General features: G+C 33.6%; 4 protein-coding genes across 9 annotated transcripts; 1 reads left to right on the top strand and 3 right to left on the bottom strand.

The window, feature by feature from the left end:
• Nucleotides 1-1,913: 1,913 nt before the first annotated feature.
• On the bottom strand, nt 1,914-6,112 carry LOC126867708 (phosphatidylinositol-3-phosphatase SAC1). Its single transcript, XM_050622523.1, has 8 exons — nt 5,345-6,112; nt 5,140-5,231; nt 4,725-5,065; nt 4,531-4,642; nt 4,097-4,443; nt 3,640-4,017; nt 3,391-3,558; nt 1,914-3,314 (listed from the first exon to the last, which is right to left on the bottom strand). Exons 1-8 carry the CDS (start codon nt 5,380-5,382, stop codon nt 3,036-3,038), a joined length of 1,755 nt encoding a protein of 584 aa, XP_050478480.1. The 5' UTR covers nt 5,383-6,112; the 3' UTR covers nt 1,914-3,035.
• Nucleotides 6,113-6,200: 88 nt separating this feature from the next.
• Nucleotides 6,201-8,868, top strand: LOC126867711 (malate dehydrogenase, cytoplasmic). Its single transcript, XM_050622527.1, has 5 exons — nt 6,201-6,600; nt 6,948-7,143; nt 7,600-7,922; nt 8,003-8,380; nt 8,460-8,868. Exons 1-5 carry the CDS (start codon nt 6,598-6,600, stop codon nt 8,559-8,561), a joined length of 1,002 nt encoding a protein of 333 aa, XP_050478484.1. The 5' UTR covers nt 6,201-6,597; the 3' UTR covers nt 8,562-8,868.
• Nucleotides 8,856-22,173, bottom strand: LOC126867705 (E3 ubiquitin-protein ligase HECTD1). 6 transcript variants are annotated; one of them, XM_050622515.1, is made up of 21 exons: nt 21,854-22,173; nt 21,214-21,263; nt 20,904-21,043; nt 20,597-20,831; nt 20,190-20,530; nt 19,056-20,109; nt 17,637-18,030; nt 17,374-17,409; nt 16,909-17,175; nt 15,340-16,800; nt 14,967-15,253; nt 14,363-14,623; nt 14,081-14,288; nt 13,685-13,885; nt 13,305-13,552; nt 13,013-13,183; nt 12,725-12,940; nt 12,403-12,647; nt 11,697-12,267; nt 10,527-11,563; nt 8,856-10,442 (listed from the first exon to the last, which is right to left on the bottom strand). In XM_050622515.1, exons 3-21 carry the CDS (start codon nt 21,041-21,043, stop codon nt 10,160-10,162), a joined length of 7,656 nt encoding a protein of 2,551 aa, XP_050478472.1. In that variant the 5' UTR covers nt 21,214-21,263; nt 21,854-22,173; the 3' UTR covers nt 8,856-10,159. The 6 variants fall into 6 exon arrangements, with proteins under 6 accessions (XP_050478472.1, XP_050478474.1, XP_050478471.1 ...); XM_050622517.1 differs by having other exon boundaries at nt 13,013-13,171; XM_050622514.1 differs by having other exon boundaries at nt 13,305-13,561; nt 21,854-22,172.
• A 972-nt stretch (nt 22,174-23,145) lies between these two features.
• On the bottom strand, nt 23,146-25,445 carry LOC126867710 (E3 ubiquitin-protein ligase rnf8-A-like). The gene is made up of 4 exons (XM_050622526.1): nt 24,569-25,445; nt 23,777-24,470; nt 23,285-23,701; nt 23,146-23,217 (listed from the first exon to the last, which is right to left on the bottom strand). The coding sequence occupies exons 1-4, from the start codon at nt 24,695-24,697 to the stop codon at nt 23,165-23,167; spliced, it is 1,293 nt and encodes a 430-aa protein (XP_050478483.1). The 5' UTR covers nt 24,698-25,445; the 3' UTR covers nt 23,146-23,164.
• Nucleotides 25,446-26,487: the final 1,042 nt, after the last annotated feature.

The raw sequence follows: 26,487 nt of genomic DNA, 5'->3' as shown, positions 1-26,487 counted from the left end.
ACTCGCCTGGAAAGTGCATTTCTCGAAAAAATTTCCATCGGTGTAAAAGAATAGATCACGTGGCGTTGAAAAGCTCTCTTGGCGCGCTATAAAAATCCGCTATCAGATCGCTTTCCACTCGAGGGGCGTGAAGCACGTATAATGGCGGGTAGCCGCGTTTTCCACGGATGCAAACCGGTGAACGGTCTACAGCCACGCGTGCGGGTAGGTGTAAAACCGAGCAATGACTACACTCCTACACCTCCGCTGTTACTAGGAAATTCTCTCCATCTCTCTCTCCTCTTTTCATCTCTGCCATGAAACACGAATACCTTCAGCGATTTCGTTAATTTTGAACGCGCAACCAGATTTTCGGTATTCCACTCGATTTTAGATAAAATTGACCAAAGAGACGAATTTCTCCTTTTCACCCGATAAATTATTCGTGAATATCGTTTTAACTCGACACCCACTCGAACGCCTGAGAAGACCCTACAAAAAAAAAATGGATATAAAATACTGTTTGCAGTTTACACCGCGTGTGTGACAGAAATGAATAATACTCGACCTCCAATGACGATAATCGGTTTTATCAGATACAAAAATAGAAGATTGGAACATCAAACGAACAGTGAACACAAAGTGAACCTCATCCCCATCGTTGGCGATAGTCTTCTTTCTTCGTCGGGCATCGAACACGAAGATTTCGTGGCTGCGAGAGAAGAGGAGAAATGGTAATAAAATCGATGCCCTGGATCTGTCGTCGGTTTGTAATTGAATCAAATTAATCACCCTCGTCGACCTCGAGTCCACACTCTTCTCATCGTTGTAGGAGCGCGCCGCTTACCATCTCCAATTAATAGCAGAAAGCTGCACGTTTCGTTGGAACTTTATAAAACGAATCCAATTACGAGCGACCGTTTGTCAAAGGCTCAAAGCCACGGAAAGTTTCACCTCGGTTCGGAAATGACGTCGCCCGCCTGTTTTTCTTCCCTCCGTCTCTGTCAATAGGAATAAACGAGAAGCCGACGGACGCGCGGCCGACCCGCCATTAGCTTTAAAAGATACTCAGAAAATCGTATAATCAAGTGTACCGTCTGTTTACCACGTCTGGCTACAGTCGATCGTGTATTTCATAAATATTCTCGGCTTGTATTGATGGAAGTTGCAAAATAAATTCATAGGATTCGTGTTAATCGGAGAAAGTCTGTTGGTGGCAAGTGCCCCCTTTCGTTGATTAAATACAAGAAAATAAATAAACGTCCTGTCAAGGATCGTCCTACATTTCGATACGGTGAACTCCTAGAGCCTCTCACCGATTCCCTAAACTAGCACGTATCACGAATCTGACCGCGAGCAATAGGGCAGCAATTCTGCCTATTTAGGTAAACATCTCGACTGCTAAATTAATTATGCTTTCTGAAAGTACATGTTATTCTATATATCGGCAATTTATGTGGATGAAGAAGTACAGGAAAGTTAACAGTCCTTGATGATCCCTTAAATGGTTCCTGGCTTTCAGAATGCACTCTTATGATACCGTAAGTAGAAAAGTGCCGTCTATACACAGACAATGCGGTATTAGAAGTTGTATAAGATGCTGTTTCTTTTTTAAACTAAGCATTGATTTAATTTTTAAAATTACGAACTTTCACATAATGAACGAACGTCAAAATTTAACAAGAAACTTGTGATGTTATAAATGTAATAAAAATAAAAAACTGAAAATATCTGTTTAATCTATTTTCCCTATGCTCTTTACTAAACAAACTGAATGGATTTCATACAATGGTTAAAGTTTACTCGTGCTTCGTGTAGGGAAACATGTAGATTGAACACCAAAGCAAATACGAGACGCCTCTACCTCAAGGTAAATAACAATTCCCTAATTGCTGCTGAATTTATATAATAGATAGACTGAGAAACGTTGGATGTTTAATTAATAAATCAACATTTGTATTCCAAAATCATTTAACATTAAAGTAATAAATGGAATTACAATGAAAATCGATGCAACTATTCTTATCTATTCCCATTACAACTATAAGAATACGTCACATGTACTTTCAAGAAAAAAACTAATTTATTATAATAGATCAAAGATATTAACTGGATAGATACCTTACTATGAAAATTAGTTTCTAAATATTAAAAAATATTCTTTTACCGGAATATCCCCCGATCTTTTATTATAATTAGAATGACTATATGAAATTGTAACTGATAATTATTACAGTCCTATGATACATTACAATCTTATAAACATTACATACTTTGGTTCGATATTGCCTACAAAATTGTCAGAATACATAACACTCCATGTCTTAGAATGCAATCCGTTCTTTTAACTAGGGATTGTGGCATTTACACATTATGAACAATCATTAAGATTGTATTACTTGTTAAAACCTGCTTTTTTTCATTAAAAGATGTATTAATTTATTACTAACTTCGCTTCGATTTTGCTTACATTGCAAATGCATATATATTACATGCCGTCAGGCACCTGCAATAAACAGAATTTCAAATAGTGTATATTGCAGGTAATCTATGGACGGTAGATACTAAATGCTATATGCGAATTGATTTTATATACGAGAAAATGTTACTCAAAAAACTCTTTACAATACTTTACTACATTTTTTTAAAACGTGTCAAACTAAGTGAAGAAGGAATGAGTAGTATTCCTTACACCTTATTCTACTTGAAAATGCGAGAGCATTAACAATATCTCAATTAGAAATATCAACTACACTCTTAATCTATATATATATGTACATCAATAAGAACACATTTGCCCCATTTCACTACATTTACCTCATTTGTAATATTAGAACTACGATTTCTGGAACATAAAAATGCGAGAATACATACGTAAAGTTAGATTTTACAAATCTAAATATTAGATTGCCCTGTTGCTTTTTCAAACGAACGTTAATACTTTATGATACGAAAATGTAATAAAAACTTAGATGGTGAAAAATAACAAGAAATTTGTAACGCTTCTCAGCTTAGAAATATTATATAATATATGCTACCTGAATCTAAAAAATTTTTTAAAGTAGCTTAGGTTTATCCACGTATTGTTTGCCGTGATGGATAATAGTTGCAAATGTACCAGCTACCATAGCACCCCAAAATAGCATATACAACAAAATTTCAGTAGTATATCTCGAAGGCAAAATTACGTGAGCAACCAACATGGATGATGCAACAAGGAGTACCAAAGGGAACGTAGCATAACGCCAATTCCTTTCCGATTCCAAAGGACATTGAAGTAACGTACATTCACCATCTTGTACAATGTAGCGACCCAAGAATAAGTCCAATGAATCCTGTTAAATGAATATATTGTAACTTATCATATGCAAACAAAAATGAGAAATCTTTGAGGAAAAAAAAGTTACATACTTGTCTATAACCGTCGGTGAAATTATTTTTATAGTATCTTGTTAAAGAATTCAAGCCATCTCTGATTGCACCCAATTTAGTTCGTTTACCAGTTCGAGTAAAATCTGTCTTCAATGCACCAGTACCTGAGTATTGAACACTTATAACGTCTGCATTGTCAGTCCAAATCTAGAACCAATGTGTTAAAGTTTTATATGAAATAAGAAATTTGAAATAGAAAAATGAGCACAATTAAAGTTATACTCTTACCCGTTTGAATTGTTCTTCGACGCTAGGATGATCTTCAATCTTTCTAAGGACCTGCAACCTTGGTAACACATCATTAAGAACTTTCTTTGCAATCATACTTTGAACAACATTAGTTCTATCAAGACAATCGATGCAATTGGTACGGAAAACGCCGTCTTGCGCCGATAACAGTGTTCCATCTTCCAACAATAAAAAGTAACCCATCTGTTCTAATTCGGGAGCTAATCGATCGAGTAATACATTTAACCGGTCCCATCTCAATCTTCTACATTCAGCGTGAAAATCAAAACTTTCGTACCGAACGTTCTGATTATTAATTCGTTGTACTACATTGCCGTATGCTTTTTCAAGTACAGCTTCTGGACCACGTTGATCGATCTGTATTAAAATTACGATGTTGGAATTAGAGTAGCCGTGATAAAAATTTAATTTCCTTCAATTCTGTTTATCAACTTACTAAATTTATCAATATTTGCTTCCCATAATGAAATATTTGAGTTTCAAAATGCCGTGCACAGGCAGTTTGATGATCCTCGTGAGTACTCAATTGAGGTTTAGGTTTATATTTCAAATTTGGTGCCTGATACCAGAATAAAGGAATAGACCCTCGCGTTTGTACAAAAGACATGCGATGTCCATTAAATTCAACTAGTTGCTCTGTTTCTACATAATTAGAAACATTACCAGTAGTGTCTATGCCACGTGAAAACAACCTTGTTCCTGCACGATGCACACTTCGTCTAGATACTACACCCAAATTAAATGATGTACTACCAGTTACAGTAATAGTATTTAATGATACAACTAAAGAAACATTAAGGAAGATATATATGTGTATATGTATATATCTATATAGTGTATTCTTTTCTTTCCTTTTGCTTGCAAGGATACATCCATGAATAATAGGCAGACAAAATTTATATTGCTCAGGCCTTGATGTTAGATCTTGCAGGAGATAAGCATTCCATACAAATCTAAGGTCTGCCCTGTCATGAAGTGGCATCTGTTTGATAGGAAAAGACATAATCTATCATCAAACAACAACAACAATATACAGTGATAAAAGTGATAAAAATAATGATAACCTGTAAAAATTCAGGAGGGGTGTTTTGAAGTCTTTGCATTGTATGACTGAGATCGTATGTGTAACTAAAATAAAAATAAGGTGTATTTAATACAGATTTAATCATTTCTACATATGTCGAATTGTTTTGCACTTGTTTTTCACTAAGATGTAATGAAGATTTAGTATAGGGTATAACATCTGTCGAAACTAGTTTAAAAATCTGATGACCAGCTATTGTTCCAACTTCTGCAGCATCTGTTATCACTATAAGATATCGGCACGCTAATAGTCTTATAGTTCCTACTATACCCCATATCTTTCTACGACTTGCAGTTGATGGAATTTGACTAGCTGTACCAGCTGAAATATGAATGAAGTGCTTAGGAAATTTATCTTACAATAATATCAAATGCAATCTACATGTCATTAATTACCTTGCATATAAATTTGCTGACTCACTCTATCAACTACAAGCAACACTTTAGTTCCAATAGGTTCTACATAAAACTTTTCAGGTGTTATGTATCTGAAAAAACAATCAATTATCAATATAGTTAAGGAGTCACCACATGATCCTTGACTCTGACTAACTATTAATTACTTAATTTCACTAAAACAAGATGTAAGAATGATACTCACAAATATAATTTGTCATATACATCTGTGTGTAACTTCATATTGTTACCAAGTATTTTCTACAATGCGTATTATGAAAATACAAATTAACAAAAAAATTAAATACAACACAAGAGAAAAAATAATCTATAATGACAATAAAAATTATGATCTGTACATATACGCGAAGTAGATTATGATGTAAACTTAGCTAGACATTAATTATCAAACTGTTGTCAACTTAATCTTTGAATTAGCATGTTCAAACTTTGGCAAAATCGGAGTAACCTCCGCACTTATCTAGTCTCTCTTATTCTTCACGACACGATCCACTATACACTATACTTGACTATACAGTGCTGCTATTCCATGAGCGTAGCAGATGTTGAAATTTTAGGTTGTCATAGTAGCCAACATTTTCTTGTTCATGTCATCGATAACATCACCTCAATGAATAAATATGTATTTAACATTCTGCTTCGGTAAAAATATCTTGATCAAATAAAGTAGTAACTCTTAATATATATATGCATATCAATGTATGTCGATTTGCAATTAATCAAAACGAAATTTTTAAACGAAAAATATAAAAACTCATGAATAAAATTCCAATATCATGTTGAAATTATATACCATGGTATCCGTGTATACTCAGTATTTAGATGGGGAACTCACGCCACTAACTTTAATAGATTATTGACTCTGTAATACTGCTAAATAGATGGCAGCAGCGTATATTAAATTCCGATTGGATACTGTGCTGAAATAAATTTTTGAACTTCTACGTGATACCTGTAAATATTATGCAACAAAATTTTACATATGAAGTGTGACATTGAAATAAAACGAAAATAAATGTTTATTTCACATTTCTTATTAATAGGTCTCTAATTTACTAAGCACGCACGAAGCCCTAAGTATATTCACATATATGGAAATAAAAACAGCGAAAATTTAGTTTGTATATTATTTCTAATAAAATATTTACATTTTTGGATAATAATGTTATATTAATCATGTAAAAGATTGCGTCTTTTTTATATACATTATATAATTTATAAATTAAATACTGTAACGTTCTTATCGATTGAAATATGGAATAACATAATTAGAATACTTGGCCTCCAGTACTATCAGTCGAATTGAAATCTATCTTCCAGTTCAGTCGTCATTACACCAATCATTTTAATTGACCTCAATCAGTCCTGGAGAGTTCGATAAGCGTCTTCAGTTCTGTCATTTGAGAACGATATTATTATAGGAAATCAGCGTAAAAGATGGTAAGTCTTAAGAACTATGTTAATTGTTTTATATTGTAAAAGTAATGGAAGATGTTTTAAAACTTAATATTCTATGTAACATAATTGCTTAACCTACATTCGACCTTGAACAAGTTTCAAAGCATCACTGCTTTCAATTTACTATTTATCAATTATTGTAACATACTATACTGAATGAAACCACCTGTATTAAGGGAACTATTATTTAATAATGATATAAGAGTTCAAAATGAAATAATATATAGAAACTTATTATTATATTTATGATTGGAAATTGAAAATATTATTAGTTAAATTTTTAAAAATATATGTCCATGCGAATAATTTATGTTTCTTTCATTTTTTAGAGCGAGCCAATAAATGTGGTGGTTACGGGAGCTGCAGGGCAAATTGCATATTCTTTATTGTACCAGCTTGCTGCTGGTTCAGTTTTTGGTCCAAATCAACCAATAAATCTTCGTTTATTAGATATTCCTGTTATGATGAAAGTATTGGATGGAGTAGTTATGGAATTAGAAGACTTAGCTCTTCCACTTCTGAAAGGTAAAATTATATAAATTTAATAAATATAAATTTATGATTAAGAAATTATTAACAATGTAAAAATTTAAAGCATACTAGAAAAACATTTTTTAATTGAATGTCTTAGGAAAATTGTTGCACATCCGATAAATAGAACCCACAAAATTATATATTGATTAAAAATATAAAAATAATATATAGAATATATAAATCATAAGATTATGATACAAAAGTAAATTTATAAGATTTCTTTCTCATGATTTATTTTATATGATAAATAAGAACATACAAATTCATAAGATCATATAATTTGTAATGTAATTATGGGCAAAAAACATTATGTAACATCGGTGTTATGTAAGAAACTAAATCATATTTTTAAGTCACTTTCTTATTTTAATAAAAATGCATTATATATCTATACACAAATATATCCTTTTTTATATTTTATTTACTGTATGAACTTTTTACTTGTAGAAGTTGTTCCTACAGCTGATCCAAATGTAGCCTTCAAAAACGTAGCTGCAGCCTTTCTTGTTGGAGCAATGCCCCGAAAAGAAGGAATGGAGAGAAAAGATCTCCTAGCTGCTAATGTAGAAATTTTTAAAGTTCAAGGAGAAGCTCTAGACAAACATGCTCGAAAAGATGTTAAGGTCTTAGTTGTTGGCAATCCTGCTAATACAAATGCCTTAATTTGTTCTCATTATGCACCTTCTATTCCAAAGCAAAATTTTACTGCTATGACTAGATTGGATCAAAATCGTGCTCAAGCAGCTTTAGCAGCACGACTAAATGTACAGGTAATTAGTTTCAATGTTATATTAAGCATAAATATACTTCTACTTGAAAAGTAAATGAATAATTTAATATTTCTAAATAGGTTGATAAAGTAAAAAATGTTATTATCTGGGGCAATCACAGTTCAACTCAATATCCTGATGCAGCTCATGCTACTGTAACCCTTCAAGGTTCCACTAAGCCAGTGCCTTCAGCCATAAACAATGATAACTGGTTAAATACTACTTTCGTGGAAACAATTCAAAAACGTGGTGCAGCTGTGATAGCTGCTAGAAAAATGTCATCTGCAATGTCAGCTGCTAAAGCAGCTGGAGATCACATGAGAGATTGGTGGTTGGGTACCAAACCAGGAGAATGGGTTAGCATGGGGGTGTTGTCTGATGACAGTTATGGAATTCCAAGAGATATTGTGTTCTCTTTCCCAGTTACTATAGAAAATGGACAATACAAAATTGTTCAAGTAAATATTTTTTTATATCATCTTTTATATTTATACATACTTTGGAAACAAAACAATTACTTACACTGATTCTTTTCAGGGACTTCCAATCAGTGACTTTGCTAGATCAAAATTAAATATTACATCCAAAGAATTAGAAGAGGAACGTGCAGAAGCAAATAATGTGCTACACAAAAAGTGACTAAAATCAGTAAAGTATGGTACTGAGAGTGATTTACTTGTTTCAGCAAAATTATAAAGAATACAAAAAAATTTTTAATGGTATGAATTGTGATATGTAATATACTATGGTTATGGCCGTATGAAATTCATGGTTTTAAGACACAATATGTTAGTAGTATATATTGATGATACATGATGTGGGGTCTAATGAGATATCTATACATCTTTCCTAACTAGTACAGGAATTGTTAAATACATATGTTTATATTCATAAACTGTGTAAAACATATAACAAATTATATTGAAAAACATGTTATAGTTTATAACGTTTTTTTTCTTTTATTCTTTCCCCAAGAATCAATAATAATTTATATTACAGTAATAGTAACTATTTCTCATATTGATATCATTAATCAATCTTTTCACATTTATATTATTTTCATATCTTCTTCTAGACACTATTATTACAAGTATACTGATTTCCGCCTATAATTATAATTATTGAGTGAGCATTAAGTAGCATATTGTACAAAGATGCAGAGTGCTCAGCTTGCCAAGTCTTTATAACATTTTCATCAAAATGCTTTCAATCATTTTATATCTTCTTTTTCGTGTATTATATTTAGACACTAGCGCGTCTTTATAAACATGGTGATGCATTGATATTTAGTTAAAAGAACAAATATTTGAAGCTGTGAAAATTGGTCTAGATGCTAAAAAACATCGTTTTCATTGTGATTGATAAAAACTTAGCACTTTGCACAAGTCAATTTTGATTCACATCTTATACGTTTTTATAACGCTGTATACATATATGTGAGAGACATTCTGATAAAGAAAATAAAACTTCCATTAAAGATACCCCCTTTTCTTTTTTACATATGAATTATTTTCCAAACACGACAATATTCCATAAAGAAGACGATACGAACATTCGTTTTAAAATGAGGAACTGTAAAGTTTTTGTTCCACAAAAATAGCAAATATACTTGAAAACACTCGCATAAATTACATTTGTTGAGAAAATACAATTTCTATTGTATCCGGACAAAATTTATAATATAGTTGTAGCCAATACCTGGAACGGATAACCTATGCTATTAAATTGTAAGTTAACTTTTTACATTAAATAAGCATTTGATATCATACTGCAGTGCATATCACAATATTAATTTAAAGATCATTTTACTCTATAAGAGACTAATATCAGTTCAAACAATAAAACTTAAACGCATAACATAAAGTAGTAAAGAAATAATTTGTTATCTGTTAAATTATAGATATTTATCAAAATAGACAAATTTAAACATATTAACAAATAACATTAAATATTTAAATATTTATGATACATTATGAATTCTTATTAATTTTTTTTAAATAATTTTGGATATTATAAATATTTCCGTTCCAGGATGCACTAAATTGTTTTTGTAAACCTATACTGATTGTTATTAAACAATTGTTTTAGCTTTTTGTAAATAACATCAAGACCAAACTCGACTTTTGCGTATAGATTACACAATACAATCTGTGGAGCAAAGTTCGATTCGCTCATTTTAAGAGCGAATATTTTTTACTGCGTTATCGCAGCAGTTCCTTGCCTGAGCAGAAACGAGATTAATTTAAGTGAAATCCTCTCTCTCTAGTTGCTGCCAAGAGTCTTTCTTTAAGTATTTCTTCAGTAGGATATTCTGGTAATTTTAAATAATGAACACAGGTGTTAACAGAGGGATAACCACCTGAACCAGCATCTACTTTCCGCACAACGGTCAATCTAGGATGTAAATTACATAATCCCCCAGGAGGTAAAGCTGAACATCCAGTAGCAAATTGTAAGAAAGCCTTCCTTTCAGGACCAGTCAATGAAAGTAGAACATTGACAAATCTTTGGAAACCAGGACTGAAGCAGTAAAAAAGTATATTCTATTTAGTAAATTAGATTGTGCAATAGTTAGTTATCTACATGTATTTCGAATATCCTTACCTTTCTCTTGTGTAACCTAGTTTTGGCTCAGTATAATTTAGCAGGTCCTCTCTGGTCCATTGTGGGTTTTGTTCTCCACAAAGCATAGCCCTTACTTCTTCCGGACTGAAAGCATGAAGTTTTTCCATTGGGAAGACTTTTGAAAAACCAGATTTAAACGATTCTAGTTGTCTTGAAATTCCTCCATCAAGACAGAAATTAATTGTCGTCTCAGCGTATTCTCTTGCATTTTCCATAGTAACTGAAATCTCCGCACCTCCTTCTATTAATTCTACCTGATTATATGCAAAGATTTTGGAACTTGGAGAATATGTCATAGTTAAAGACAAATCTTCAATAGGCACTGACATTCCGGATGAATGAGTAATATTTAATGTCGTTTCTTCGTCGGTAGAATTACGACCATCGGAAAGCGTTCTATCACGTTTGGCAATTGCCGTTTGTACCTCTTTCAAGAATTCACCTCTTACTGGATCGACAAGTACTAGATCTTCAATATCCAATAATCCAGCATACCAAGAAGCTGGTTCTAACGAAGAGTATGCTGTATCTGCTTCATCCTCTTCGGATATAAAGCTACTCGACATACTTGAAGATATACTTTCTTGTGTTACACCACTAAGACCAATCTTTTCATTTACATTGTTTGTGATGTCTCCATGACACATTAATTTTAGGAAAGGACGGGATAATGGTAAATCTACTAATCTATTATCCTGCAAAACTTTTGCCAAGAACACGCCCAAAAACCAGAAATATCGAATAGCACGATCACAAGCTGCAGAATCTTGTGGTAACGGAGCAGGAAACAGTCCACTCGGTCGAGTTACATAATATCCCGGAGGTCGAACCTGATCTCCAGAAACTCGAGATTGATCCGTATCAGGTGAGTTTTCATCATCACATAACCATAAACCTAAGTCTTTACGTTGTAATTCAGCAGCAACTAGTGCAAAGAACTCTAATGTTGGTCCAAGACCAGTTCCTTCTTCGCCCACAAATTCCACTTCTAGTATACTCTTCCGACTTGCATGTACCTATTATACATAACATACCTATAATACCTATACTTATACCTATAATACAATACAATTTTTCTATCTTTTCTTCTAGTAGAAATAATATATTATACTGTAAACACTAAATTTAATTATTGAATTATTAACTTACCTTCATTACTTGTTCTGCCCAGTCTAATAGTTTCTCTCCCCTAGGTACACTAACTCTTTCGTGTTTAAGTCTCCCAACGCGGAACTCATGAATGTCATCACGTCGTGGGCTTAAACCTGGTGCTCTTTGTCTTTCAAGAACAGCATCTCTTTGTGTTTGAAGCCACACAATGGATCGCGAGGCTCCGAAGGCAGTACAACTAAAGTACAATCGTCTAGTTTCAAAGGGTAATAAAAATGGACAACTTCTTGCTAGTTCTTCGCACCAATTTGGTAGAGCCCCGGCAGCTAATGCTAAAGGATCTTGAATTTGTTGTACTATCTTGTTTGTAATTTTCTTTGAAGTAAAGTCATCTGGATGAACCCAACATGTTGATTCCTCAAGTTCTCCATAATCGATGTGTTTACCATCATCATGAGTAGTGCTTAATACATAAACATGCCTCAATAGTTGCAATACATCCTCTACACTACATACTGAAGAATTTTGTGCTGTATTACGAGAATATAATGTAACAACTGGTGTTGCTCTTCCAGATGATTCTTCGTCCTTTGCTTCTTTATATATTATACTATAAAAAAGCATAGTATGTGATTTATTATTATTATTATTATTATTATTATTATTATTATTACTTATTATTATATATTTACGTAGTATGTAAATATTTAATTTTTTATAATACATTAAAGAATAAATATATTACGTGTAAGTTGGTTCCCATATTCTTCTTAATTTTTCTTGTCGACTACCCAATTCTGTCAGTTGCATTAATTCTTGTACTTGTTGGAAAATACTGGCGTGTGGTTCTGTAAGAGCTAGTTCAACATCTGATACCCCAGGAAGGCCTGGTCCCTTTAGTGTTAAAGAAAGTTTCGGCATTGGCAATGAGCCTGAGCGTGTATTTGACTGAGTTTCACTACCAGGTGGTGGAATCTCCAAATCAGTGGTCTATAAAATATTTCATAATATAAACAAAATTATTATTATTATCATTTAAGTCTCTTAAACTTTTTTACTCAACTAACCTGATTAATATTAGTTCGTCCAGGCCGTGGATCAAAGGCAGGAATCAGAGCAGAGAATTGCCGTTTCAAAACAAACTCATCATCCCACGCACGTCTCTTACTATTTTGAGGAGTTTCTTCTTCCACAAACGCTGCTAGAAGATTACGACTTACCATTACATCTTCATAATCACCATCACAACCCTCTCCTTCTTCTTCATTTTCTTCATCATCTTCCTATAAAAATAGGACACAAAAAATAAATATTCATTCCTTTACATTAAAGTAAAACAATCCTTCCTAACGTACTTCTTGATCATTTTCATCATTGTCTTCTTCTTCTTCAAGGACGCCATCTTCATCGTCTTCTAATTCAGTCAAAAGAGTTGGTCCACCTGTTGTTCTACCTCCACTAGCACTAGAACTTGCAATACCTCCGCAAGATTCCAAAAAATCTTCAAGACTAACCTGTAGCCATAACTGCTTATTACATTATATAGAATGATGTATTTTACTTTAAATTCTATATTCATGGTATATAATAAATATTATTTCACAATAAAAACATTTTTTATATAATTTCTTGGATACTAAGCTTTACCTGTTCACTATCACTACTTGTACTAGTCAATGACATTGTAAGTGCTTGTCCTAGGCCGGGTCCAGTCGTTGTCGTAACACCACTACCAGCTACTTGACCACTGCTGGTTAAACTTGGATAACTTTGAGCAGTACTAAGTAAACCTCCGGGAAAATTAGGACTCAAAGCAAGTCGAACTAAACTCGATACAGAATTAGGTCCACGTGAATTTGAACCAGCATTAGAATTGGAAGCAATATGTTGCCCACCTGTAGGTCCTAAAAAATTTTATTAGTAACTTATATGGCTAATTTATTAGAAAATACAAGCATTATATGACATACAATTAAAAGAATTATTAATATGCAAATACTATTAAGCAACAATACATAGACACAAACCCAATGTTCGTCTTCGCGCCATTGCAGTGAAGGTTTCTAATAAACCAGATGCAGTTGTTGGTTCCAAAGTATTGTTAGCATCAGAACAAGCAAGGTTAGGAACAGACACAGACATAGGATTGGTAACAACAACAGGACATCCACCTGCCGTATTTTGTGTAGATGAGCTAGCTTCTTTGTCCCGACTACATTCTTTGGCAGCTAGTTTAGAGGAAACATGATTGTAAATAACAAAAAAGGAGCAAAAAATACACTCCTTCATAAGTGAGTTATAAAAACTTTAGTGTAGGATTAGAACTTTACATTGCTTTATTTCACAGTTATTTTATATTAAAAAAAAAAAAAAAAAATAAACAGAAAATGAGGTATATAAACCAAGATTAATAATTATCATACCATCAGTAATTCCAGAGTGATGCCTCTGAACAGATTTAATCCTTAACGAATTCTCTTCTAGTTCACCTGACACACTGATTCTAACAGGCACTAAACTAAGTAATTCTCCACTCAAAAAGCTATTAGTATTATTGCGTAATCTGTCGGCTCCTTCTCTGACACGATCCAACACTTCAGTAGCTTCAAGACTCAATAGGCCTGACCCTGGCTGTAAAAATATTTTAAATTTAAATGAGTTGTAAACATTAGACAATTATCTTAATAAGTGTGTGGGTGTCACACCTTATTTCCTCGCACAGTTGCAAAAAATGGTTTTGAACTACTAGATGCTCGATTACTGTTACTATTGGCAGAACAATCAGTGTTAAGAGCAAGACTCTCAACAATTGTTGCCAGATCACTTGTTACAGTAGTGTCAGGCCTGGGATGTAATACAACAGACAATTCGCTTGTTGAATTTGCCCCACCTTCACCAGTTACAGCAACAACCGCTTCAGCACGAGCAACCGACAACACATTTTCAGCTATCGACTCAACGGCTTGCTGTTTATTATAAATACAAAATTGACACTATATTAGGTGAATTATTTTTTACTCTAATTAATAGTAGCATGTCTTAATGCTTTAGGTAAAATGTAATTAAAACACGCATATGATCACGTATACTGCAGAGCTGGAAAGATGACTTACCGAGACGACACGTCACGCGTTGCTATATTGCATTTGTATGTGTAACGCTTTCAGCCAATACACGTTAATTACCTTAACGTTTGTGTTGAGTTTATACAAAATAACTAATCAGACCCACATTCTTTATGCTAGTCTTCTTTCCAGCTCTGCATTATATATAAATGACATATAAAATGATAAATATTTTAAATTATACCTTAACTGCTAAATTATCCGCACTTGCTGCTTGATCTGTAGAAGCTACTGAACCACGTATCGCAGTATCAGTACAATCTGGTAAACTAGGAGTACTACTGGATTTTCGTCCTGTTAAAACTCCGCCACCATTTTTACTTTTTGTTCCACTATCCGTATCAAGACCGGTACCAACTAATCTTAAGTCGTATTTTCCTTCTGCACCCATTCTATAAGAATTAGAACCACCGTGATCCCATGTTACATCTATCCAACCATTGTGTAATTCCCCTGTTACTGTGCCTTCTCCTGAAATAATAAAGAAAATCTATTAATTCAAATACTAATTGAATAAAAACATTTGATCAATAAATTTCATTTTGCTATAAACATACCAGGTGGGACACCATCTTGATCTCTCCATTTCCAGTCCAAACCTCTAGCCACTCTAGCGCCAGCGACTAAATGACGAAGAACTTGAGCTTTAATTAATCTTCGTTGTTTTCGAACTCCAGCTTCAGCTTCTCTAGCTGCACGTCCCAAATCTTCACAAACCCCAGTAACTTCTCCATAAACTTCAAATCCAGATACAGATAAATAATGTGTTTGACCAGAAGCATTCTTTCCAATTTGTTGTAATCTTAAATGACGCCAACCCTGTGTTTCATCGGCTGGTGGCTCCAATGTCCAACTAGCTGTACTACCAGGCTCATTCAATGACGAATCATCTACATGAGCGTATAATGTTGTCCAAATAATACCATCCTTTGATGCTTGAAACATCCAATTCCGCAAGGCACTTCTACCATAGCCTCTTGCATGCCTCAATGTGTAAGCACTTGGAATAATCCAAACTCCTAAATCAATCGAAAACCATGCACGCCTATCATCGTTTGTATGACAGTTTAATGCTGATGGGTCTCGACTTAAGATATCTTCAAGGTGGCCATATGGAAGATTTCTTCCATTACTCGATGTAACAACGACTAAACCATATTGACCGGGATTAACCCATTCGGTACAAGTTTTTGCATTTGTACCAATCCAATACAACAATCCATTTTCATCAAAATCATACTGATATTTAAAAGTTATCCTATTTCTATCTTTTAGTTTCTTAACAAATGTAAACGTTGACCTATCGTGATCATGCCATTGCTTTGCTACCATTTTCAATAAATGGTTTTCTAATTGTTGTATAGTACTTAATGGTTCCATTTTTAAACTTCGACCAGACCTATCAATTAAAGAACTTTCACCAGTTGCCTTTTCCAGTCGAAAACGCAATCTTCTTGTTAAAATTTGTAAGCCATAACCTGAACCTGGTGTATCATACAAATAAACAGGTAATTTTTCAATAGATTCTAAAACTGAAACCAACTTATGGACTAGAATTTTAGCAGAATTATGCTCTTTATTAGCGTCTTTTGAGTGAAAGCAGTTTTTAAATACTGCTATTCTTTGCATCCTGAGTTTTGTTGCTCGTAATGTAGGTGGTTGTGGTCCTGGTGGAGCTGCTAATAATGAAAGTAAAGTTTGCACAAGCCCGCTAGAATGAAGTTCGTATGCAGAAACTCTCCCTTCCTCGTTTAATAAATCTTTAAGTTCTTCCAGTGCACTTTGTAGTATATTACGCCATTCTCGATTTCCCGATTGTTGTTTTTGGTAAGCTTTTTCTATTTGACTAACAATAGCTCCTAGTTTAGCAACTACTCCACGTGGCTGCGCTTGGGCAGCCTTAAAATAACATTCATAAATATCCTGAGCTTGTACTTTAACTTTTTGTTTAATAGCTTCAATTTTAGATCTCAATCTTTTTCCTCTTTTACCAGCCCAACCTGCTGCAAATTCTGGACCTAAAAATAGAAGATAATAAAATATTTATTTTTTGTAATAAAGTACTAAACATTAACATTAATATTAATTTATTCATATTAGTACATAAATAAACACTGAATACTTACCCAAACTTGTTTCTGCTGTAAAGGAATGCTTAGTACCACGATTTGATTCAAAAATAAATCCTGGTAAGTCTTCTCGTAAAATTGTTGCTTGTTGTTGACCATCGCTATTATGTATGCACAATTCACTCTCTTTTCTACTAGATAATGCCCAATTTCCTACCACTAGACGGGTCGTACCAGGACGTGAAAGTACAGGTTGACTCACAGAATTTGGTTTAACTTGACTTCGCGCTCTTTGTAATTTTTCCAAAAACTCGCCACGGTTTTCTGCAAAGTATACATTCTAGTAATTGATACAGTTAGTAAAACTGCAAGTGATGTAAAGATTTTTAATGAACCGAATAATGTTGTGGCAGAGAATGTTTAAGTCATGCAGAAATAAAGGAATCTCCATGCAACTGATGATGTACATTGAAAGGTAGGATAGCGTGCACAACTAGGAAAGTTGAACATGTGTGTACCTACCTTCAGTGGTAAGCGACTCTGTGTTCCTCCCCTTTCCTGTAGGCAGTTAGTAAAACCAGTTATTTACTACACTATTCCCCTCGCGGAAGTTAATCACAAATGAAAACGATATAACATAAAAATGTGGTTCCAACAGAGTCAGTTTATCTGTCGCGAAGGGTGTGTGAGGGTGAAAAGAATACTTCAACAAGAAAGATAGTGGCAAGATGGACGAGACATAGGTGATGAATTTTGTGTCGATATTAAAAAAGGGAAGAACGCACCTGATGTGTCTGTTCCGCCTTCTGGACTGCCACTAGAATACATTGTTGCTAATTTTCCATCGAGTATAAATCTAAACCATCCATTACTTCCATTTGATAGTTCTAAAGCTGCTGCATCAGACCAGACATATAAGCAATCACGACCTCTACAAATACACCAATCTCTCCAATGGTAAGCTCTTCCAATTAAAAGTTCTCTCGCATCTTCCATTCTTTGTTCTTCAGATTGATTTGATTCTGCTTCTGGTTCTGGAACAGCCTCTTGCGGTCCAGCCAATGCAGCAACTTTTGAAAAGACTCCCAAACGAGCAAAATGTTCTAGAAATTCATCTTTGCCTTTTATCATCAAATCTTGTATCATTTGCAAAACCACTAAGTGTCCATCCTCATCCTCCTATTAAGATTAAAATAAAGATGTTGTAAATACAATCCTTTATAAATATTGAAAGTCCAATTAAGTCAAACAAAGATTTCTGGTCTTCTTTTTCTTAGTTTAATACAAAATAAGTACTGCACAATTTCTTATAGAACATATCTATAGTCCTTTTATTCAGTCATACTTTGTATGGCACGAATATAACAGCACAAATTTATTTATGAGCAAAATGATTACGCGATCCATTGAAATCACAAGCAAATGCCCATTAATCCCATCAGCAGCAGGCAGACAGTCAATAGAAGTGGACAACCAGCTTCGTGTCTAATCTATCATAATTAACACCTGTTTAGAGCAATTTCACTGGCCATTCACTGAAAGATCTGTGTGTCCTTCACTGTTATTATTTACAAAATTTGTACCTTAATGATCTTCTTACATCACATTTTATGCTAGAGAACAAATTGCACGTTGACTCTATATATTAATGCACATGGCACTTTTTGGTATTTATATGCAATGTAAAAAAAATTTTCTCAGCAAAGGAATATAAAACATGCGCATATTTGTTAGATCTCACCCTTTATACGAATTGTGTCATAAATACATTATGTTAATAGTAAATGAAATCTTTGCATAATTATTAATGAGATCAGTAAAAAGTGGGATTTACAAATAGCATGTAAGGGGCACAAAGGACGTTTCAACTAGAGACTGGCAAACATACAACAGACGTTACCGTCTTATCAACAATGTAGTTCAGGGAACTGGAAGACTTGCGCGATGCGAGACAACGCAATTTTGGGCCAATTATCGGCTTGAGAGGCGGAGGTGGTGGTGATGGTGCTTTTATCTCAAGCTCCTGTGAACAATCTTAACTAAATCACTAGCATTGTCTGTTTTGCTGCCTGTCTGCCTGCATGAATACTAAAGATTTTAAAACATTGATTATACTATCTTATATCAATCTCGCAGGGTCTTAAAAAGTTTGTATAAACTAAAAAAGAAAAAATAAATTTATATAAAAAATATTGTATGTTTACCTCATTGTCCAGTACATTGGCAATTACTTCTACAAGCATAGCACCACAGCTTCCCATTCTATCAGAACCACATGTTTCAATAAGTAATTCTGGTTGAATATAATGCACCATCTTCCTGATTAAACTTAAACTGGCTTTCCTAATGCTTGGCAACATAGATGACTGAAATGTTGCACAGAATACTGGCAATAATCTTTTCAAGTATACTGGAGCCATTTCAGGATCACCTTTTGGTTCTGTGAATTCTGCTTCTGTTTCTGGTTTCCTATGTTCTTGATTTGGCAACATCCATTCTCCAGGAGATTGTAATATAGCAGCAACTTCTCTGTGACCTTCATCTACACGTTCTCTTGCTTTATCCAATGGCGTTTTCCCATCTTCATCTCGCAAATCAGGGTTTGCCCCATGTCTAAGTAATACTTTAGCAATAGCTGGTCTTCCAAAACAAGCAGCATAATGCAGACTAGACGATCTTTGACCTTTATTAACATCTGCTCCTCTATCACACAAGAATTCAACCATTTCTTGAGTTCCGAATGCGGATGCCCAATTAAGCAATGTTTGTCCAACATCATCCATAAAATTAACTCCAATGCCTCCAGAATCTATGGCTTCTATCAACGCATCCGTGTCCTTTGACCGAATGCAATCAATCAACTGTCTGTGAGATTTTTCACCAGCGCTTTCTGGGCGCCTAAAACGTGGTAACACGGGACCGGATGGACCACCGCTTGTATTGCGGCCTAATGCTGACCTTCCTTCGAATAGTAAAACTAACAATAAATCAACTAATCTCATGGAATCAAGTGCACATCGTTCATCTCCTTTTAAAGCTTTCTCAATCGCGTCTGGTAGTTCAGAACGTAAGAGATCATGAGTTATAGATGGTGATCCCCTGCAAAGTGTTGATAGAAGACTAATTATAGTAGAAACAGATGCGCAAGAATTCGCTTCAGGAGTAGGAAGTGTTGTAGCTGTACTAGATGGTGGAGGTGTTTTTGGATTTCCAGAAGTAGTTGCTATTGATGTACCAGGCCCTGCTGCATTTGATAATCTATTGATAAACAGAAATAAAAGGATTATCTTGATACTTCTGAAATAAATATCTGTACAAGATTTATCATAAAATAATACCTATACAAAAGTTCAGAAACTAATCCATGGGAGGCTAATGGAGCAGGATCCGTGTTTCTTCTTGAAAATCTATCAGCCAATGATGCAAAACAACGGAGTGCTCCATCAGCAACATGTGCATCTTCATGTCTAAGTAACATTGATAAAGCTTCAACACAATCTGGCAAAGATTTATCTTGAGGTTCTACTTTCCCACATAAACGGGTCACCACAGCCATTGCTGAATGTAGTGTATCCCTGTGAACAAGAGCCCCATGCTCCCGAATAAAGCATAAAGCACAAGGGAGGCCACCAGCTTCGAGCACAGCACCAGCTTCCCTTGCACAGACAAGTTCTAATGCCTACAATAACATATATGATGAATGTTTTTTAATATTATATTTGAGAACAATCAAATAGTATAATACCTTTATGCATTGTTCAGCTAGGTCCCTACTAGTTCTAGAACCTAATCCAGCTCCAGATAAACGACTGCAAATAGCTTTCACAGCACCTTCCATGGCTATTACTCTGCGTATACATTCTGGTGAAAGATCAAAGTAATATGTAATAGCTCTAGCTGTCACTTCTAAAACACTATCTGGTGCAAGTTCATCCAAAAAAATTCTACATAATGCAGGGAGAAATGTGCGTGGAGGACAGCTAAAATAAAAATATATTTTATTATATTTTATTCAGTTAAAATAATGAACATTATCAATGTTCTCAACATACCATTCAAAGCATCGATCAACATTATCAGACATGAGCAATAACATGCACAATTGCTCTAAAGCAATTAACTGCATGTCTCTTTCATCTCCTTGACCCATACTAAGCCATTCCAATAAAGTTTCAGGATCAACATCAGTCATCTTAATATAAATTATAAAAGATGATCGGTATATAGAAAGTACGAGTCTTAATATACTGCTATATAAATAATATTAAGGAATATGTTTAATACTTATATAATTACAAAGAAATGATATAAAAGATATATATATATTTTTTGTAAATTTCTTTGTTGTATAACAGAACTTACCTTGTAAGTTTTATAGCACCAATTACCGAAGTATACCTCAAACTGACAATCTGGAAACAAAACAAATATATGTCAGAATAAGTTAAGATATATATACATTTAATATTAACATAATATTAATCCTACTTAAAAATGCAAAATTAATAAATGTCATTGGAAAATACCTAAAGCATACTATATTTAATTCACAAAAGACCAATAAGAAATACAAAAAAGAAACAAAAATAAATGTATAAAACTTCTTATGGTATGTCTATATTAAGAATTACATTGACAGCATTCTCCCTCTTCAGTCTCTTTATGGATAATGAAACATAGCTTCTAAAAAAATTCGACTATGTAAATACCAACGTGAATCATCGACGTATTATAACTAAAGAAATTACGTTATTACAAATAATAACACGTGGTCATAAATTTGATATCGCAAAATTATGCTTGTCGATGAAGTACAAAGAAAGGTGAAAAAAGTTTGTCATGACGACGGCTGTAAGCGTGACACTATTTTAATAACACTGTGTAACCTTCAGGGAATTCAGAGAAGCAGTTGCTGTGCAAGTGCACATTATGAATTCAATATGCCTAAGAAATAATTATCTATAGTTTGGTAAATACAACCTGCTTACACAAGGAAACGTACCGTTGTGCACAGTATTCCATTATTCGGAAGGGGTCAGGTCGCCATCCTTCCAAAGACGTGTCGTTCTTCACTGCGAAAAACAACGTAACAATATCGTCGCGCTTGGTCCGTCAGTGACACGAAAAGTTTATCGCACTAACGGACCAATAAAGCACTCCTCCGCACAAAAAAATCTCACTTTACCCTAATGTCGTAGTATATATTTCGCCATTTACGCGACGTTCAGTATAGTTAGTATATAGTAACTCGCAACTCTCTAAAAGTCGTGTTTTCATAAGTGCGTACGTCGACGAGCGATTACTGGCAGATTTTCATGAACTCTCGCACAATTATGACTGTACGTATACGCGTACGTTATATATGTATACAACCATGTATGTAGATGGCGGTAGTCATTTAATACGTTGAATGCCAAGGGGGCGCTGCAAGATTTGTAAAAATACATAATTTGAACAAATGTTAATAGTTATAAATCCTTTATTATTACCATCCTTATAAACAAATAAACATAATAAATATAAATAAAAAAAACATATAAAAATAGTTTTATTTATACATGAAATATGGATCTATTATATGCGCCCCCCCCCCACCAATGACTAACGAACATGGTAAAAATTCCCTTTCCCCGTGTTTTACCTTAATGAATAATAATCCTAAGGAACGTTTCGATTTGAAAGATGTTTGATGGCAATTAAGGGCCTTGACAATAAAGTAAAAAATGCTAAATCTTGTGACAGTTTTTTAGGACTATTGCGGATCCGAATAAGTATGACCGGGGGATGGATTATGGTTTGTGATAGATCCCAGGATGTAACAACATAGAACAATTATTTAACAATGCGAAGAAACAATATGAGATAATTGATAATCGCAAAAAATAATTGGTCACCGGTGACCTCAGTAAGATAAATTCATCATGATTATACACCGTAACATCTCTTGTAGATGATATTTCAACATTATATGTATCACATAATAAAAAATTCATCGTGGCGCCACGGGCAATCTCTGTAAAACTAGCGTGGCATTCAACGTGTTAATACTACATCTTTAAAGGGCGTCATTTTTTCTTAATAATGTTCTTTTCATAAATATAGTCAAATTACTAAATAATAAGAAATTTTTCTTTTAGAAAAATTTATAACAAAAATAAATCATATATTTTTTACACAACCTCACTCCTATACCTCACTTTTATAATATTAACATTTAAAGACTTTTAATACAACTGTTTCTTGGTAAAAGTTAGTTGTAAATTACTATATATTAACATAACAGTATCAATGAAATAATATATCAAACTAAATTTTATTTTCTTCTCACAGCAGTTTTACAATGATCTTTTCTCTTGCGCTCCAATGCTAAAACATTTTCAGTTATTTAAAAAATATTCTTTTATACATTTAAACATTACCTATATACATATACCTTGTCTTTCTTTTATAATTCTTATTCTTCTTTCTTTCAATTGAGTAGATAAATTTTCTAAAATACTTTCAATAAAATTATCTATAGCTATTGATATATTCATTGATGATACTGGTGCTCTACAGACTGGACATTCTTTTTTCTTTTTGATCCATAGGTGTATACAATGATGACAAAATGTATGCATACAATTTAATGTTGTTGCTTTCACAAATAATTCTGAACATATACTACAAGTTAGTTGCTCATCCATTATATCATTAACTTTATTAAGTACACTTTCTTCTTCTTCAGTGTTTATAGTAAGCTGAGTAGTATTTGTTAAATCTATTGTATCTATAATTTGATATTCTGAAGGATTATCCATACTTTCTAAACATATGCAACTATCACTGAAATTTTTGGAAGACCCTGCAACTATACATAACAAAGCAATGAGTTTATTATAACTTAATAAAGTATTTAGTATTTTTATTATAAAAAAGTATGTACCATTATTTTCTACTGTTCCTACTTTAGCTTCTTGTTCTTTTAAAGCCCTTTCTGCTATTTTTAATTTCTCCTCTAAAACTAACTTTTCATTTAACAGTTGAGCTTGTATACTTTTTTCTTCTTTAACTCTATTCTCCATCACATTTTTCCACTTAGTTTGTTGTTCTTCTCTCCACTTTTCCATTTGCTCTTTCATTTTCATTTTCAACATTCCTTTCTCAAGCTTACTTACACTTAATGCTTTTTGCCACTTTTGTTTCTCTTCATTCAATTTCTTTTCAAATTGCTGCTCTAATTGCTGTTTTAGTTTATCTTGTTCCTTTTGTTTTATTTGTAATCTGTCTTTAAGAACTTTTTTTTGACATTCATGATTTTCTACAAATGTTTTCCGTTTTACAAGAACATTGTCTAATACCTGTTCATCTAGCTTAGGCTTTTTAACTTTGTGTTTATATTTAACATCAAGGGTAAATAGATATTTAAATTCTTCAGATTCACTAAATTGTATAACATCTCCCTCATAGATTCTTTGACTTTGACCAAATACTATCGGAATATTATTAACAAATGTAGCAGAAGAACTTACGTCTTTAATAGTCCACTCGTTTTCTTTATATCTTAAAATACAATGCTTTCTAGATATTACTGCATTCAAAATGATTTCGTCGTTATCTCTTGCACGACCTATTCTAAACTGTGAAGAAAATTTTTAGTCAATGTTATTAAGAAAAAGAAATTGATTAAGGCAATTTATTAAATAAGATAGTTTAAGATTCATGTCTGTAAAAATACCTCATGTTTATCAATGTGAATATTATGAGGAATGTAATTCTGATTACTAATTCTTATTAAAGTAGGTGCGTGTAGATTTTCAGCTGAATCATCCAATATTGTCCTTTTTCCTACTTTTGAACCTTCCATCGTCCAAAGTTATTCTTTCATAAAAAAAACAAATTAAGAAGGGTTGAGTAATGCATTTGCTTTTTTAATTATATTTGCTTCTTTATTGTTTACAACGCTTTGCTTTATATTGTCTATAAGCGTAGGAAGATAATACACAATAGAGTCACGTGATATAGAAACCGATCCAAAATTCTTGACTGAATTTTCTGATTCCCATAAAAATAAACTATACATAAACACATAGAAACGACATCTTGCGGTAAATTTTGAATAGCAAAAAGGGATAATGCATAGAACAATTAAGGATAATGTAGAAGCGAGAGTGTTTTCGTCCAAAAACTATTAGAGGGTTCATCAGGCTTTACCCTAGCAAAATTGTATTTGTAGATGGTGCTTGTTGCCAGAGCATTAATGAGAGAGTTCTTTTGTCATCGAATCAACAACCATCTGGCGGCAAAGTGGGGAGTGTCCCTACAAACTCATACAGATAATGGCATGAAGATAAAGATATAGTATGCACACAACATACACACACACACACACACAGTCTATCCAATGAGACGAGACGATAAACGTAAACAAAATTTAATTATGTATATATGTATGTATATATGTATATATATATGTCGGAGATGAAAGGACATTGGGACTTCCCTTTTGGAATGTTAGGAAAAACCCCAATACCCTATCCAGATTTTTACTATAGCTACACTTAAGTAATAAAAATAAGAAATAGTTTTAATGTTCTAATCCGATTTTATGACGATGGGCTTGGACCCTAAGTATAGCGGGTTACTGAACGTAGCTACGGTCACGGGAGGGACGTATACCTGACAGAGATATGGAATGATTATGTGGCTTTCCTTAAAAACAAAGATTGACCCGAGAGGTGGGGAGAGGAATATATATGTCGGAGATGAAAGGATATTGGGACTTCCCTTTTGGAATGTTGGGAAAAATCCCATTACCCTAGTTCAAACTTTTACTATAGCTACACTTAAGTAATAAAAATAATAAATAGTTTTAATGTTCTAATCCGATTTTATGACGATGGGCTTGGGCTCTAAGTGACATAGCGGATCACTGAACGTAGCCACGGTCACGGGGGGGACGTGTACCTAACAGAGGTATGGTATGATTATGTGGCTTTCCTTAAAAACAAAGATTAACCCGAGAGGTGGGGAGAGGAATATATATGTCGGAGATAAAAGGACATTGGGACTTCCCTTTTGGAATGTTGGGAAAAATCCCATTACCCTAGTTCAGACTTTTAATATAGCTACACTTAAGCAATAAAAATAAGAAATAGTTTTAATGTTCTAATCCAATTTTATGACGATGGGCTTGGGCCCTAAGTGACATAGCGGGTCACTGAACGTAGCCACGGTCACGGGGGGGACGTGTACCTGACAGAGGTATGGTATGATTATATGACTTTCCTTAAAGAAAAACACTGATCTGAGAGGTGGAAAGAGGAATATATGAGGAAAGTTCCACTTGGATTTTTTTTTTTTTTTTAGTTCATGCAGATAGGTTTTACTTGTACGTGGAGTTATACATGTATCACATCGCATTCGTCATCCCGTGGACCGTGAATTCGTTATCGAACCTGAATTCATTGTCATCAACATCTCGACCATCCGATCGCCGCTATTACTTATAGCCTCTTGTAGTGCCCACATTTATACCAATAAATATCAGCTATATCCGCGATGGTAAATTTGAGTGAAGATTGAAATTATTAAGTAAAAGGTAATATGGAAATATTTGGTACATAAAATATTCTATTTGTGGTAAGAAATAAGTTT

This window comes from Bombus huntii, chromosome 7, assembly GCF_024542735.1.
Source record: "Bombus huntii isolate Logan2020A chromosome 7, iyBomHunt1.1, whole genome shotgun sequence".
In the NCBI taxonomy this organism is placed as follows: domain Eukaryota; kingdom Metazoa; phylum Arthropoda; class Insecta; order Hymenoptera; family Apidae; genus Bombus; species Bombus huntii.
This window is presented reverse-complemented; position numbering and strand designations above follow the sequence as displayed.

What these genes read in the sequence shown, in the direction of transcription:
- LOC126867708 (XM_050622523.1), bottom strand. Translation starts at nt 5,382, where the DNA reads ATGAAGTTACACACAGATGTATATGACAAATTATATTT. An exon ending in TCTGCCTATTATTCATGGAT is followed by an intron (nt 4,444 to 4,530) that starts GTATCCTTGCAA and finishes ATGTTTCTTTAG; the next exon opens with TTGTATCATTAAATACTATT. An exon ending in TCACCGACGGTTATAGACAA is followed by an intron (nt 3,315 to 3,390) that starts GTATGTAACTTT and finishes TTCATTTAACAG; the next exon opens with GATTCATTGGACTTATTCTT.
- LOC126867711 (XM_050622527.1), top strand. An exon ending in AGCTCTTCCACTTCTGAAAG is followed by an intron (nt 7,144 to 7,599) that starts GTAAAATTATAT and finishes TTTTACTTGTAG; the next exon opens with AAGTTGTTCCTACAGCTGAT. An exon ending in CAGCACGACTAAATGTACAG is followed by an intron (nt 7,923 to 8,002) that starts GTAATTAGTTTC and finishes ATTTCTAAATAG; the next exon opens with GTTGATAAAGTAAAAAATGT.
- LOC126867710 (XM_050622526.1), bottom strand. Translation starts at nt 24,697, where the DNA reads ATGGAAGGTTCAAAAGTAGGAAAAAGGACAATATTGGATGATTCAGCT. An exon ending in AGGAACAGTAGAAAATAATG is followed by an intron (nt 23,702 to 23,776) that starts GTACATACTTTT and finishes TGTTATGTATAG; the next exon opens with TTGCAGGGTCTTCCAAAAAT. An exon ending in AATTATAAAAGAAAGACAAG is followed by an intron (nt 23,218 to 23,284) that starts GTATATGTATAT and finishes AAAATGTTTTAG; the next exon opens with CATTGGAGCGCAAGAGAAAA.
- LOC126867705 (XM_050622514.1), bottom strand. Translation starts at nt 21,043, where the DNA reads ATGACTGATGTTGATCCTGAAACTTTATTGGAATGGCTTAGTATGGGT. An exon ending in CCAATGTACTGGACAATGAG is followed by an intron (nt 18,031 to 19,055) that starts GTAAACATACAA and finishes TAATCTTAATAG; the next exon opens with GAGGATGAGGATGGACACTT. An exon ending in CAACTGTGCGAGGAAATAAG is followed by an intron (nt 14,289 to 14,362) that starts GTGTGACACCCA and finishes ATATTTTTACAG; the next exon opens with CCAGGGTCAGGCCTATTGAG.